This window comes from Galleria mellonella, unplaced genomic scaffold (assembly GCF_026898425.1).
Source record: "Galleria mellonella isolate WM207_F2 unplaced genomic scaffold, CSIRO_AGI_GalMel_v1 utg28, whole genome shotgun sequence".
Classification (NCBI taxonomy): domain Eukaryota; kingdom Metazoa; phylum Arthropoda; class Insecta; order Lepidoptera; family Pyralidae; genus Galleria; species Galleria mellonella.
Genome location: NW_026442064.1, coordinates 4656577 through 4674091, shown reverse-complemented (window position 1 = coordinate 4674091; position 17515 = coordinate 4656577). Strand labels below are relative to the sequence as shown.

Below are 17515 nucleotides of genomic sequence, written 5' to 3'. Positions count from 1 at the left end.
TACAACAAACAGGCGCAGACAGAGAATTTTGTTATTTAGACAAACTTAAATGATATTTTTATTATGATAAATGATATTTATACAACTAAAGAAAAAAAAGAGGTAAAGAGGTTTCTTCAGGGTCGACAAAACACGCGTAATACTTCTGGTATTGCAGGTGTTCATAGGCTACGGTAACCACTTACCATCAGGTGGACAGTATGCTTGTTTGCCACCTCAAAGGTATAAAAAAAATATAGCAGCAAACAAATATTAGATCCATCTGATTATAAACGGTCGCCGTAGCCTACAATTTTAGGGTATTGTGCGTGCATTGTCAACCCTTAAGAAACCTTATTACGCCCTTTTCGAAGAACTTTCAACCCTCTCGGGACCACGGCAAAAAGTTAATTCCACAACCTGAAAGTTAACGGGGGAAAACTTTTTTGAAACCACACTTTCCTCGACTATTTCGTTTCTAAGATGGGATGAATTTTGCGCCGACGACAAGCGGTGCAATAATAAAAAGTGGCTGTGGGCATTATGTCAAATAGTTCCTTAGAATACAATCTATTATACAAGCTGTAGGGCAGGAGAGATAGAGAAAGCGAAGTCTCACCTCAAATTAAAAACCTTGACAGTCTGGGATCGTCAAAAATATTTATACCTTTAATTCGTCATTTGTCGTAGGTATTAAATCGAATATTATTTATTGCCCAAAGTTTCAATAATTATTATATCAATAATAATACTATTGATTGTCTCTACGCAAAAACTGCTGAACGGATTGGAATGTAATTTAATACTAGTAGATATATTCTATATATATTCTAGATTAACTTACAACGTATTCTATATGACAGTCTGTGGGAGAGGCCTTTGTTCAACAGTGGATAGATGATAGCTGAGATATTGATGATGATGATGATGATATTTTATATACTAATCAATGGAAGTTAAACTACAAAAAACACACCATTTAAATAATACAATGATATATTTTCTTTCACATACCTATTACATTATTAATTGGAAATATATTGAGCTATATATTCAATATACTATTGTATATACTAGCTATTTCCTGTGGTTATGTGTTCGTAAATCAATAAATAAAATAGCTATTCTATATATAGTTTCGATATAACCTACCCTTGCCCGAAATTTTAATCAAATCCGTTGAGCTGTTTAACCGTGATTGAATAACAAACATTCAAACACCTTTCAAATTGATAATACCCCTATTAGTAGGATTAAACGCGATTTTCAAGTATTAACGAGACGTGATGGTTATTATGTACACTTTAAGGAAAACAAACAGAGAAATGTTCTAAAATTGATACCCAATTAGAATTTCAAATGAGGAAATCCGCAACCGGAAGAATCAATTGACCTACTTAGAAGGATCGGCATAAATTATAATCTTAAAATCAGGTTAATTGGTCGATATTTAATAAGAATTTGATTTAATTTATTTTTTAATCCTTCATAATTATATGATAAATTTATCAGAGACTGTACAGATGAAATTATAATTGCTCTTGATGAAGTTAGTAAAGTTAGCCAAAACTTTATAGTTTAAGTGAGCATGTAGGTAAGTCACAATATCTGAAACGAAATTATTTGTTACCACAAATTTATTTTCTAATAATAAATCCTTACTAATATAATATTATAGTGGGTATATTTTTTTGTTTTATTTTGTTGTTGTTAATTGTTTTAAAACAATTCTATACAAATTATAATTGTAAAAGAATAAGGTTCAATTTTTTATAGCGTAACTACAAATTGACGGATTTCGGATTTTTCACTTCATTTGTGCAATCTTGCTTCTTCCTAAATTTTACAACGTAGGCTATCGGGTACCTATAGAGTTTTGATTTCTTTGAAAACTTCAAAATAAAAATGCCCAGATTTTTTGATTGCTTTGACTTAGAAATTCGATTTTTTCACAGTTCAGAGAATTGTAATTTTAAGTATTTGATATTAATTCAAGTTTATTACCTCCACTCATTCCAGAGAAAACGGGGTTTCGCTTGTCGGACAGACAGACGGGGAACAAAGTACTCCTGCAAGCGATCCGTTTTTTCTTCCGAAGTACGCAGCCCTGAAAAGAAACCTGCAAAGTTGCTAGATGTTAATTAGTTTTAAAAAATTTAGATTAAACACTTAATTTTCTTTATACAACGACTTTTTGTTTATTTGCGCGCGCCGATTTATCCATTTAAATCATACATGCATTTCATCAGTTGCATCGTGACTCTGACTGTTGCAACAGTGTCGAAAATCGGCGTGCAAATAAATAGTTCGGTAAGTAACTTTTATTTATGAATATTAAATTGATAAATTAAGAACATAAAAATGTATCGTTATTGAAGTAATATTTTTCTTTGCGGTTTTCAGAAAGGTCAATTCTTAAACAATTGCCTTATATTTAAAGTTTATTGTTACGACAAATTTAATACAATACGTACAGAAATAGTGATTTTATTAAGTTTTTCCTTTGATGTAAAGTGTAGAAGATTTATTGCGAAATTAGAATTTTAAGTTTTTAAACAATTGCCTTATTAAGTTTATTGTTATAAAAATTTAATACAATACAAACAGAAATAGTGATTTTATGAAGTTTTTCCTTTGATGTAAAGTGTGGAAGACTTATTGCGAAATTAGAAGTTTAAAGACACTGGTGTCATACGAATTTCCGTGCGACACCAATCATTGAAAGATAATTTTTTTCTTTATTGTAAATGACAAAATATATTTATCTAGTGTATATTTTAAATCATATTATATATCAAAATGACTTTATACGTAATTATATTATGTATATATTTTTTTATGTATTTTTTAAATTATTATATATTATTTTATATTATATATTGAAGAGTGTTATCCTAATGTATAAAAATCCCGTGTCGCGATGTTCATTCACGCTATTCTCAGAAACTGCTCTGCTGCGAATTTTAATGATATTGTTTGTTCTAACATGTTTTTATCTCCTTAAGAAATATTGAGTGTGCAATACAAAGTTTTTTTTTGGATCCAATAGTTAAAGTGGTTTAGTTTTAATCTATTATAATTGCATTGCGCCTTATAAAAATGACGATCTTAAAATTTATTTGGCTATTGCGAAATTCGAATGACATAAAAACTAGCTTTTTGCCCGCTATTTCATATGCGTAGATTTCAGAAATAGGAAAACAAATAAACTAGGCCATTTCTAAATAGTGCATCAAGATAAAACATACACCAGATTTTAAGTTAGATCCTAAGGCAGATAACTGTGAAAACTTTATTTAGTTTGGTATAGTGTAGTTTTTGTGTGATGCCGCAAGAAACGTACATATTTATACATATTTATTTATATAAACGAACAGAATTTTTCTAAAAAATATTGTTTTGGGGTCTATTGTTCTTAATAAAGCCCTTTATATTAATTTTTATGAAATATCTTTTATGTAGGGACATCTTCCAATTTTATAACTTATATTAAGAATGTAGGAATAAAAAAAACTAGTAAGATGACTTGAAAATGACAGTAAAATGACGGTACCATGTCATCAGCTTTTCTTTTTATTATTTTGTTTTGTTTTATGTTTGTTACCTCTCTTGGTACATACGAAATTTGTCATAGAGGTACTTGAGGTAGATAGAGCAGGATATAAGTTACTTTTTATGTTAGTTATTGAATATAATGTACATAAGCAGACGAAGTTGCAAGTAAAGACTAGTAAGTAAATAAATAGTAATAAGGTAGTACCTACATATATATCTATTTCATTAGAATATTCCAATAGTAAGATCGGTAGAATAGTTCCGCGATGTGCATGATACGCCCCCTGGGCCCTGGGTGGGGGTACATTACGACAATCAACAGGTCCCGGGCTTAAAGGAGTGCGCATGCGTGTACTATATAAAGGTATTTTTATAACTTTTTACTTCGGGACGTCTTATTTAGCCGAGCGCGTAATCTACTTTCCGTCACTCTTCCTCTTGCCTTCGTACCGATAACACGTCCCTAGTAAATTCCCGTCAAAGTAAAGTTACAATTAATTTATCATTTTCTTTGTCTTAAGTAATCAGTGTTTTGAAATACAACAATTGTTTTAAAACTTTTTAATATTTTTGTGAAAGTTTCTATTAATTTGTAATTGGTGAAAAATTTTATTCAATTGATTTCATCTAAAAAAAAGTTATTTAATAGCCGCGTAAAAATAAAATAAAATATACAGTTTCGGTTTACTTTTAACTTTTCATAGATATTCTCTACTTTTAAAAAATTTAATTAATAAAATTCAATATGTTCTTGTTTGGAGTGGTTGTTGTGATCATTTTGAAAATAATGGTATTATTGATCCTCTCGCTCGAAGAACTAATAAAAGAAAATTCCTTACAACCGAAGCAATCCGGAACCAAAAAATAATGTAAATTATGTTATAAAAAATATCAAGAACCAGGCGCTCGCTTCATAAAGGTATGTTAACTAAAGTCTATTTTATAGAACTAATAAAAATATAACAAGTTATTATAGAAATAATCAATTTATTCTGTGAATTAAATTAGATTTATTTATTTTAAAACTATTAGACGTCAGCAAACTATTTTATAATCGGGTCAATGGTTCGTTTGTTTAAATTTTTGTGAAGTTTTATTGAAACAAACTACATGAATATGTTTTAATGTGACCATTTTTAAATGCTTACTGTTATAGTGATATGATTGCTTTTCATTATGCGATTTGTATTAATAATTTAAATGTATGATGCTTCGCCGCTGGTATTGTAAGATGTTTAAATTTTATATACGCATGCGTTCCTGTTTTAAAGTTTTATTTGTACGAAGTTGTATAAATGTTTGTCTGAACTTAGTACAAAGAGCGTTTTGTTTTATTTAAACTTACTTTAACTTTTGTTCCGATCGTTTTTGTTATTATGGCATAAAGATGTAGAAATGTTCTTTATGAAAATATATGAACTTTTTGGTATTTGCTTGCAATTTCATTTGCTATTTGCAGGTGCGTACTTGCCTATGCTTATCTGTAAAACAAACTTTAATTGTATGTAAAAGATTCAGTGTTTTAAATTTGAAATTAAATCTTACTGCATTTTATTAATTTTATCCTGATTTTAACAGAATTTTTCAATGTAATAAGTAATTTGTAGCCTTAAAAAGCCTTGTAGTCGTAAAAATATAAAATGCGCGGTAAAAGAAATGCACATTAAATACTGTCTAACTTTCATTTATTATTCTATCTACCTAATACTCACTTAAAAATATTGTAATACTAAAAATTAATATTCAGTTATCAATTACAAAACAAATTTGTCAAAAATATAGTTAAAAATAGAAGAGAAAAATATGAAATAAACAAAGAAAAAAAAATTAATAATACTGACGTTATAAATATTTAAATTAAAAAGATTTCGAAACAACATACAGAAAATTAATAAAAATTTTAATGTGAATTTCTGTCACAATATTGCTTAGATGTATTAAAATAAAACTATTCCATCTAATTATTCTGCTTCTAATATGGAATTTTAATCTCTTTATACTCACTGTTATGAACTATATTCGTTTGAACTTTAGCACTAAAACACGCAGCGATGTTAGCGCCGCATACTTCCGCGTTGTTCACATATTTGACGACGACTACCAAGTGACTACCAAGTTAGCGTAGTGGTTAAACGCAAACTGGTAGTCATAGGTTCGATCCCGAACAATACAAACATTTGTAATTGACTTCGATGCTGTTTGCACTTGTCTGGGCGTTTTTAGGTGATATATACAAAAGAAATACATAAGTTTTCTAGTATCCACAGTTCTACTTGGTTTTAGACCCAATGTATGATGTCCAGTGGTATATTATTATTTTATTTACTAGATGGCGATGTGTAGGATTTCCAGCGATAGTAATTTATTATTTGTATCTTTTACGCTTTATGAAAATCGCGGAAATTACACAGGGCGGCACGGCAACCGGACCGCGCTTTACCGCGCTGACAAGTGGTGACATGTCAACATAGCGTACTGGGCAGAGGGGTGGCGGCATGCCCACCCTAGAATTATTTGATGCCCGCTTTAGGATCAGAAACAGACCTTTCAATTATGAACAAAGGCTTGTTTAAGAGTATAAATGCGATTTTTTAGGCGTCAGCATTTGGAAAAACTTATTAGGCGTACTTGGTGGGCGCCGTGTCTACTCCAAGATTAGGATAAGACCTTGTAGGATCAGGATCGGATTTGACGTTGGACAGAGTTGTTTAAGAGTACATATGCGTCTTTTTAAGGTGTCAGCCTTCCCTTGAAAAAAAACTTTTAATACGCTAAAATATCATAGGCGTATTTAGGTGAGAGGGGTCGAAAATGCATTACCTAGCTCTGATTTTTCTGGTTCCCAGAATTAGGAGTTAAGTTTTCAATAAATTTTCAATTGATTTAGTACAGAATATAAAGGAAGTTATCGAAGAAGCAGACATAAAAATAGATTGTCAAGAAAAGCTGTATGTAGAATTATGGTCACTAAAACTCGAAAAATGCAGCCAATTTTAGTTCAGCTCACAATTGTATGGAAAAAACACATCATACTTTAAAATAAGAACAACCTGCTCATTGGCATATACATAAAAGAAGAATATCCTAAAGACATACATATTAGAAACGCTAAAGCAATTAAAACCAAAATTACAAGAAGAAAGAAGGGAATACAGCTACATAAAGTACGATAAACTTATAATAAAGAAGAAAAATACGGAAAAACATATGAGAGCCCAACCTTCATCAACAAATGAAAAACCTCGAAAACAGCAAGGAAAACTGGTTCAACGTCTTTGAAATGATGATATCGAGATCAAATTCTTTTTATTAGATACAATAGAGATAAAACTAATTATTAACTGAAAACCAGAAAAATACGCATAAAAATAGAAGCAATAAAAACAAAATAAAAAATAAACAGGATAATATCTTCCTCCAAATCGGTTGGTCACAGTGGAGCTAAATGACTATAACCCTCAAGATCAAAAAACAAATTTTAATACTAAAAACACATTAATTAAGAGAAAACAAATAAACAACGAACAGTACCACAATGCCACTCTCGATACCATGACACTTATGTCTGATGAAAATTTGGCTGTTTTAAACGGCAATACCAAACATGAATTGAGGTCCGAAGACACGGTGAAAACATAGAAGAACATCATTACTTTATCCTATGTTACAAAGGAAGAAAACCAGGAGTTTTTGGAGTAGGATTTATAGTGTACAAGTTACTTAATAAACAAATCATAGAATTTGTTGGCATATCGCAAAAAATACCTATCCTAAATACCAAACTATACTCCACCGAATGATCGATCATCCAAACTAATGTTCCAACAGAAGAAGCAAAGGAAGAAATCAGTAACAAGTTTTATAATGTACAATTCAAAACGCTCATAAGCATCTTATGCGTGACTTTAATGGAAAATTTGGAACACAAAAACAGGCAGAAGAGGAAATACTTAAACGTCTATAATTCAGATAAGATCTCATTAAAAATAGATGTTAAGAAATATACATCGTAGGATAACAGAAGTAAGCAAAGAGATCAATGAACTAATACGGAAACATGGAGAGGTCAAGAGACTTGAAACACTACAAACACATAAAAAGAACTTATGAAATCGAAAAAACATATAAGGAAATAGAAAACAACTTGAATTCTCACATCTGGGAAGGAATATGAAAAAAACATTCCGAAGATTTTAAAAAGTGAAACATATTAGCAATAATGTCTGACAAGTCACCATGTGCAGACATAATAACTAGTAAAGAACTGAAGGCCACAATTGAGGACACAAGTATAAATTTGACAAAAATATTTAACCTGGTAAATGAAACAGAATAAATATTACACTAGTGGACTGAATCGATAATATAATTAATAAATAAAAAGTGTGATAGAAAAGAAATTAGTAACTATAGACTTATTAGTCTAATGACGAACATGTACAAAAGTTTTTCAAAAATAATACTTTCTAGACTATAACACATGTTAGAAGAAGATCAACCTGAGAAATAGGCTGGTTTTAAAACAAATTTCAGTACTTTGGATCACATACACGTAGTTAAAAAAGTAATCGAGAAATACAATGTATATAATAAGAAATATAACCTGTGATTTATTGACTTTACAAAAGCATTCGATACTATAGAACAAATTATTATTTGTAAAAGCCTTGCTAGATCAAGTTATGCCAAAGAAATACATAAGGATAAGTCGAAATATATATCCTCAAAGTCCGGTACAAGATAAGTTAAAGGGAATTGGAATCCTATTCTAAGTCAAAAGAGGTGTCAGACAAGAAGATTCTATCGCCCCAAAACTGTTTTCTGTAGTATTAGAAAACATATTCCGAAATATAGACTGGAATGGCTTTGGTTTAACTGTGAATGGCGAATATCTCAATCATCTAAAATTTGCAGATTGCAGTGTCATTGCATACATCAAAAATAAAAATTAATAATAATAGTATAGAAGAAGAAATAGAAGAATACAAAGCATTTACGAAAAGATTTTGGTCACATAAAGAGATATTAAAAAATAGTCGATACCTTTAGTGCAAAAACAAAAAATATTTAATGTGTCTGTTACCGTGCTTATCATATAGATGTCAGACTTAGTCTCTAACAGAAAAATCTTTAAATAAACTACATCACTGCCAGACCAACATCACAAGAAGCATCTTAAACATAAAAGGTATTAAATTATAAGAGGGGACGGCCCACTTTTGAAGTGTTTGATACCCATTTCAAGATCAGGAATAAACATATTATGACGTATCCCATACCCATCGTATTAAACTGGTACAATCGTCTCTATTCAGTACTACATTATTCTTGATTCTGTCTCCTATATTTTGAGTTGACACGTCGAAATAAGAAAAAATTTAGAAAAAATTACAGTTTCTCATGACATGATCGAAGTACATTATTCGATGGTTAACGGTGGACATTAACACACACTTGGATATAATATTTCAATATGTGTGACTCGCTAAAATATTATAAGCGTATTTAAGGGTGGGAGAAAGTGGGTGGTGACTGCACACCTCTAAATTGTCTAATTTAGCAGGATCAGGAACTTAGCTATCGACTAAGGGTAAAGACATCTAAAAATAAATTATATATAATCATCATCATCATCAGTACATTAGCTGTTAAGGGTCTACTGCTGAGCACAAGCCGCCCCCATAACAGGGGATTGTTGTCACGCTTGGCGGGCGGGTTAACAACCGCAGTTAGGCTGCTGCCGTACCCTTGACCTTTAAATATTAAATATATATATCTATACCGAAAAAATACTACTGATTCATCGACGTAAAACCAAATTTACTAAAAATAGAATCGCCAAATCTTGACAGTAGATTGTTTCACATCTTACACAAACAACTAATAAAAAAGGATTTTTCGAAATTTGGCTCCTTACAGTGTAAATGTAAGGGTGTAAGTTTGTACTTTTTTTTTACCGATTTAGATACTTGACATTTACTATAAATACTATTAAATAAAAATAATAAAACATAATTTCAGCATTTTTCAAAATTCAACCCTAAAGTGTATTAAAAAAGGGATAAAGTAAACAGAAATAACCCAAGTGATTCATCGACGTGCAGCCGTAACTATTAAAGCTAGAAATGCCAAATTTAGACAGTAGATACCTTTTATGGCCTGCACTGATTTTTCGAAATTTTGCTCCTAAAGGTATAAAAATAGGGTTGGAATTTGTATGGAACTATGTATTCTATATATATTCTTTATTGCATTTATAAATTACATTGTTAATGCATTTATAAATATTGGAAGCAAGGGTGGACTTATCTCTGACAGACATCTCTTCCAGTCAACCTAATGCAGTTAGAAAGTATGTTGTTATTCTTTAACCGATTTACTTGAAATTAATGTTATATCTTCTTATACAAGTACAATAATAATTAAATTTTATTACAGCATTTCTCAAAATTCATCTCCTAATTATGATATGGGATGAAAGTTAATGTCAAAAATACTTTTATACATTGATTAAAAAGTAAAACTAAAAAAATCATGAAATCAGGTTAAAATATTTATTAAATTATTAAAATTGATATAAATATCATATCCAAGTTTCGGGTTTAAATTAGAAGATAAAAATTAACATGGGAAATATATTTTTTAAACTAATTATATAAAAGCGATTGTATTGAAAATATAATTATGTAGTTTTCATACGTACTAATTTTTATACTCACAACAAAAATGAAATTAATACACAGGAAGATGGGCTTGGATATTTGATATATGTAGCTTTAAAAAAATTTAATATAAATTATAAAGTATCGACTGGTGCTCATTTTGTGTTCCATAATTTAATTTAAATTAATATTAAAAATACATACTGAAAAAAAAAGATTTTTGAAAAATCGATCTTTTAGATCTCGACATCTTAGTGTATCGATTATCAGATTTATTAATTAGATTCGAATCGATATAAAAATCGATCTTCTCCGGAAATATTCGCCTCCCTATTTTAAATTTAGAATAATACATTCTATTACATACTTAAAATATCAATATACATATTATAACGTAATCTTTATTTAAACTTCATCTATTAACCCTCAACCCCCAGCCCGCGTGAACCAACAGCGCAGGCGGAGTTTTTTTTAATAGATGATAACCGAATGGTAACTCCGCCTGCGCTATCGGTATATATAGGAGAAGCACCAATGAGAGACGATGGGTGAGAATGAAAGTAGGTCAGTTGCCCATCGTGACGAATTCCTAAATAATTAACCACGATGGTTTCCAGGAGAATTACGTAGAGATCGATCTGATATTGCCGGCGAAGCCTTTACTATTTAATTATCTTAAATAAAAAAAAATATTACGTCATTTATTATTATTTTTATAGACGTCATTAAAATACAAATAATAAAATTTGTATTTTATATATATCTACATATATTAGATATCAAAGAGATATTTAAGGAAAATTGATATGAGGGCTCTAATAATAGCTAGTGACATTAAAATAAGAATTTTTATCTATATATAGCGTTGTTTATTTCGGCATCAAGTACCAAATTGGACGTAATTTACATTATTTTGTCCTTGAAGGTCTGACATAAAAACTAATATATTTTGTTACGCCAATTAGGAGGGGTCTGTTACTTTTGTTTTCATACTTCTAAATTCCAAGCACACGAAGTCACGGACAAAGGCTAGTATCATTATAAAAAAAATATTATCTATCGACTAACATTTCCGCTGAGGACAATTCGGAAGATCCGATAAGCAAATTAATTAAAGAAAAATACTAACCCCCTAATTCATAAAAATGTCAAACGTTTCGTAAACCTATTTTAGCCTATTTAAGTATATTGTCTTTCTTTTTGCGCTAAATTCTCAATTTAAAAGAAAGTAACAAAACACTTCAATAGTTAAAATTATTTGATGAGAGGTTTGACCTTATTATAAATAAAGGGGTAAGACTAAGAGTTCCGAATGTTTCCGAAACTAGTAGAACTTTCTCTACCAAATTAGACGTAAGTTAAACCGGTAGTTATAATATTAAAATATAACTCTAAAGTCCAAATTACGAACATTGATATTACAGTGTTTATGTTTCTAATTGTGTTGTATACATTTGTATAGTAGTTTTTTTAATGGATGATAATGGAATGGTAACCCCACTCGCGCTATCGGTATACACAGGCGGGGCACCAGTGAAGGATGATAGGTGAGGATGAAGTAGGTCAGTTAGCCCATCGTGACGAATTCAACAAGAATTGTTCACGATGGTTTCCAGGGAGAACATGGTTTCCACGTGGAGGTCGACCTAATAAGGCATATTGCTAGCAATGTGGCTGTTAAACTCCATTGCTAACAAACCCTTTCCCCCCATTCGTATAATAGTAAGCAGTATGTATGGTACCTCAGAAAAACCTCGTGGTTTTGTTCTACATATAATTTTTTTGGTATGCTTCGTCTGTAATTTGGTTTATATTATAAAAAATAGATAAATAAACAAAATATTTCAACGACCAATATTGACTAATTTTGATAGGGCTAGATTTGAATTTACGACGTTTGGGATCCAGAAGTTGAAACAATAATGCGCTCAGAAATTATCTTGATATAACAAATCCGCTTCTTTTTCACAGATATTATAATTTTCCTACACCATCCACTTTTAATTCGCCACAATGACCGAGCGAGAAAGATCTGGTTCACCTGACAGTGATATACAAGCAGCCGGTTCAGACTCGGAAGGAAATGAATCTCTGTATGACTATTCCCCACCGATGAGTCCATGTTGCATTACATTAATAATGAACGCATTAAAATCTAAAAGATCCGTTACAAATAATAGAGAGACAGATGAAGGCGGTAATAATCCGTCAACAAGCCACATCACTGAAAATATACCTTTAAGAGTACCAAATTCTTTACCTGTTCATAATCCATCGACAAAAAGATCTACACCCGACAGACGCGACGCCAGTACTAATTACGATAGCGACTCTATAGCTCATAAAACAACTCGACAGAATCAGAGCACATTTGCAAATTTTTGGAGACGGTGCATATTAATCAACTTATGCTGTTTTTCAACATCGACGTCATCAACAGAAAGTCCGCAACCGTCGAACGAAAGACGCAGAAGTTCTCGAAAATACTATGTCTGTCCTTGTCGCTGTAATTGTACAGTCGCATCGATAACATGTATAAATAACGAAAACAACACATCCTTCCGAGAGAGGAACCTCGATATTAGCTGGCACCAATACTCTGACGGAAGGAGGCAATTGACAAGCGTGTATTCGAGATCACAAGCAATAATGCCACCAAGAACGGCGCGATTTTGTTTGCAACTCTCCAATTACCCAACATTCAAGACATCATTCTTCACCCAGGCCTGGTTACTGCATTATGTCATTCGGTAAGTCAGTATTTTAGGTTACAATCACGTATAATGATTTAGTCACGTTCTAAGCTTTGTCACGTTGAAAATTGGAATGATTTTTAAGCGATTTCAAAAATAAGGATTCTACAATCAGTTATTTTATTTTTGTGTATTGTTACGTGACATTTACGCTATTTTTTTTTCTTTTTATACAACTCGTAATGAGCAATAAGTTTATGGACAATCTCATTGAATGCTAACCTTCGTCTATAGACATGAACACTACTATAGACATTACGTCATAATCGTAGAATATATATATATATATATATATATATATATATATATATATATATATATATATATATCCGTAAGTATTCTACGACTATGACGATTAAGATATATCCTACGAGATACAGTGATAATGCCCGTGTAAGACAATTACCCCTCTTGCGTTGCCATTATTGAGGACTAAGATGTTGTGCTCCTGTACCTTGTAACCTCACTTCAAAATAATATAATACTTTGGTACTAATTTTAAAAATTCTTTTGCGATTATTATTATTTATTCATAAATTATTCTCACTCTAGTTTTTTCTTGATAGGAGGCATTACGTTTTGTTTAAAATTTTTAACTATTAATAATTCACCTTCTGAGATTCTTTTGGGTTTTCCGTTGACTTAATTTGTTAAATTCTTGCAGGTTTCCAGGCTTCCTGGGCCTCCACCCTGCTACATACAGGGATGATGCAGTGATCGTTGAATACAGCACCGACGAACAGGTTAGAAATGCACTTTTAGGCCTGGACGGCTTGCGTATTTCCTCAAACCGTGTACTCCGCGCTTCCTACATACATATAAGTGAAGACTACGAATGATTAATCTAAAATGTTTTATTTTCAATTCTTCCTTGTTTTGATATTTTGTCTTCACTTGATCACTTTAATTTTATCAGTATTTATTTTTATTGTTCTTATTAATTGCACTTATAAAAATATTGGAGAGTTGCTATCGACTGTTAATCGTATCGCAATGTCACCACTATATTTACCGCCACTCGTAGTAATACCAGTGGCATAACAAAAAATAAATTACTAGTTTTTATCCGTAACCTCGTATGTCTAAATTTCAGATATATATAATCATTTATCAGGATAAAACATAGACCAGATAGTTAGACCTTCAGGAATACTTCTGTTAAATCCTATTCAATTTGGTTTAGCAGTTTCTGCGCGATGCGCGAACAAACATAGAGCGAGACAAAATAGCTACAAAAATATTATTATATTGTTTCTTTTAAGGTCATTCATATATTTTTTTTCTTCTAAATATGCAGACATCACCTAGTTAAAATTTTATTATATTATTAAAATTATGGTATAATTGAAAGTTTAGCGATCCTCTTTTCTATAGGCGACGTTTACCACTTTCCATCAGATGAGTCGTCAGCTTGTTAGCCATTATATTATATGTCATAAAAAAAGATGATAAACAACTTTCCTTAATTGGCCCATTATATCCACCATATCTATCTAACACAGGTCTTTGAGACCAACTCTCTGTCTACCCCATAAGGGACTCACCGTGAAGATAAACAGGCAGATGCTTTACTCGTATGAGGTAGATGAAGTTAATATAATTGCGAACTATTAAATTGTAGGTACTTACCTCATCCATAGCTTGTGGAGTTCCAATGTTAAAGCGTCTTTCAACCGTTTCTACCATCCACAGTCGCTGGCCAAGACATATCAGTTTTTGAGAAATCGGTCAATCATCACATCACCATTAGTAATGGGGAGTACTATCCAATTGCTAGCAATATGCCCTATAATATATCAGATCGAACTCTAGCCGACAGCTCCCTGGAAACTATCGTGTTTAATTCCTAATGAGTTCATCACGATGGGTTAACTAACTTGCTTTTATCCTCATCTGATATATTTCCGACAAACATAATATAAATTTTCTATAATAATGTATTAAACTAAGAAAACACTGCAACTGGGTTAATGATTTTGTAGATTTTGGAGCATGCTTCTATTTTTTGATAAAGGTTTAATTTTCCTTTTAGATTACTATTCCATTTTATCATTAAAAAAAATCTTTTGAATTTGCAGGAATCCAAGATAGGTAGGTGCCTATTTATATTAAAAAAAAAACAGCTTGAAAAATAGTGGTGGCATTGTTTAATAAAATAGATTTGAACGGAGTAAGAATAGGTATAGAGGAAATAGAGACCTTAGTAGTTATTTAGTATTTTAGTAAAGGCCTAAACGAACTAAGTCCAACGTTAGTCGACCAAATAGTTGATGTATTGAAGAATGGTCAAATTAAAGTGCCTAACCATAACTTTCTAGGAATAGAACGAGGAATGTGTATTTGCTCATGGTTTACAAAGTTACGAAAGCTCAAGTTCGCATAAGATTTAATAAAACTAAACCTTAATTACAACGACTAAAGGTTTATCAAGATCGGTTTGTGTCACCGTACTTACAGGATTTCGGACACACAACTCTTACAAGCGAATAGGTGCGGATTAGTTCAAAAGCTATGTAAACGTTTACTTTCAGACAGGCCTTTACTTTATTGCAAAAATTCGTAATTTACAATTTTTGTTTTTTTTAGGTGTTTCTATTTTATAGTTGTAGTAACTCTTATTATGTTAAAAAAAACTAACACTGCCAACAATAAAGCGAAAGATCTAATGAGGCCTCACATCACTGCCTGATGAATAGAATAAATAAAAAACAGACTGTGGAGTGAATTGTAGATATGAAAAATAAAATCGAATTTATGGCAGAATCAATTAAGACATGATAAATTTAAAAGACTATATTATATCTGTAACATATTTTTAAATTTTTATAAATATTGATTTATTATTGGTAGTAATAATTAGTAGATAGTCAAATTTATATTTCATAAAAAAGTAATAAATTATATATATCTATATATATGTAAATAAATTTTTCTTAAGTTTAGACTGAAACTGAGATTGTAAATATAGTATTTGTGTACTGAGTAGATACCTTCATATTGTAACCACATTGGTTCATTAGGTTTAATTAATTAAATAATGTTATATGTATATGTGTTCACTGATAATAAAATAATATGTATATATATATATATATATATATATATATATATATATATATATATATATATATATATATATATATATATATATATATATATATATATATATATATATATACCTACATGTATTCTAGCTATTAACATTTATATCAAACGCTTGCTCAAGCAAAAAAACAAAAAAAAAAACGTGGCCTCTATCTGTGTTCTGCGTCTAATATAACTATTGAATTATAGTTGTATAAGTACTATTTCATCTATACAGTGTAATATATTTAATTGTTAGTAGATATATCAACTGTTTCTTAAAAAAATAAATAAAATAAAAATACAAAAAGTCTGATCCTTTGTATATAGGTTGTTTAAAAAAATAGTAGCTAAATTTAGAATCTAACGTCACTTATTCATTAAATTCAATGTTTCGCATACATTCAAATCTATAAAACTGAAAATAAAACATTCCGTGTAAGTTTGACACCAAGTCGATAATTAGTTTTTAAAATACTGCCCGTAGCTGTGGATGGAAAAGAAATAAACATGGAGATGTGTATTGAATATGGGAAATAGTAGGTAAATTCACAACGGAACAAATTTTATTCTGCTTCGAAAATATTAGCGTCACATCCGCAATATCGGTAAGGGATGGTTATTATATTTTATTTTCATATCGTGGTTTGTCCGCTTGTATGGCATTCAAACATTATACTCGTACAATGAATTATGATTACTTCGATTCGAGCAGATTATTGAAAATAATTATATACAATTTTATTTTATTACTTCTCTAAAGAATCGTCTATTTTCGGTCTTAGGTACTTTTTCTCCATATGCTGATTAATTTTTTTAACTTATTATTTATTTGTCAAATATCTAAATACGTCCTTGTTTAAAACTAAATATTGAACTGATAGATTTAAAGTATATAATTGATATGTTAGAGTGAGAGAGGTAAACAAGGGAGTTCAGCTATATAAGCACGAAAAGGAATTGATGCATAGATTTAGGCTAGTACGAAACTGCGGTACGGGAGTTATGGACAAATAAAGTGAGATTAGTTGTTAGTACACCTAGCTTGTTAGAGTGCTGTGTTGCACGTTATAATATAAATTAAAATAAAAAGCATACATTTTCACAAAAATCCATTTAAACTTTTAGCTCTTTAAATACATTATAAAATCATGCGTAATATTTCGTACATTAGGTTGATAAATCCCAATAGTTCTGAATGCCGGCAAATTGAAATTGAAACAATAACAAATACGTGAATATTTGTTATTTTTTCAACTTTAAATTGGAATCTGTCACTTGCACACACTAAGATATACGCACAGTAGTGTAAGTGGTAATCTTGTCTCATCTCTGTGATTATATTTCTAGTTCGTCAATTCATAAGAACGTTACACTACGTTTATGGATTGACTAAATGTTATGTAACATAGTAGGTAGGTATTTTCTAAGTGTTCATAGTAGAATTTATAGTATTAAAACAACATAGTATTGTATTGTAAT

General features: G+C 30.5%; 1 protein-coding gene across 1 annotated transcript; it reads left to right on the top strand.

Annotated features, from left to right (window-relative positions):
* Nucleotides 1-3906: 3906 nt before the first annotated feature.
* LOC116413280 (uncharacterized) lies at nucleotides 3907-16037 on the top strand. The gene is made up of 3 exons (XM_031911530.2): nucleotides 3907-4453; nucleotides 12168-12946; nucleotides 13614-16037. Exons 2-3 carry the CDS (start codon nucleotides 12210-12212, stop codon nucleotides 13786-13788), a joined length of 912 nt encoding a protein of 303 aa, XP_031767390.2. The 5' UTR covers nucleotides 3907-4453; nucleotides 12168-12209; the 3' UTR covers nucleotides 13789-16037.
* Nucleotides 16038-17515: the final 1478 nt, after the last annotated feature.

Bases quoted from the DNA above. Each gene is read 5' to 3' on its own strand.
- LOC116413280 (XM_031911530.2), top strand. From the start codon at position 12,210: ATGACCGAGCGAGAAAGATCTGGTTCACCTGACAGTGATATACAAGCA. The intron at 12,947-13,613 runs GTAAGTCAGTAT...AAATTCTTGCAG, and splicing joins TTACTGCATTATGTCATTCG to GTTTCCAGGCTTCCTGGGCC.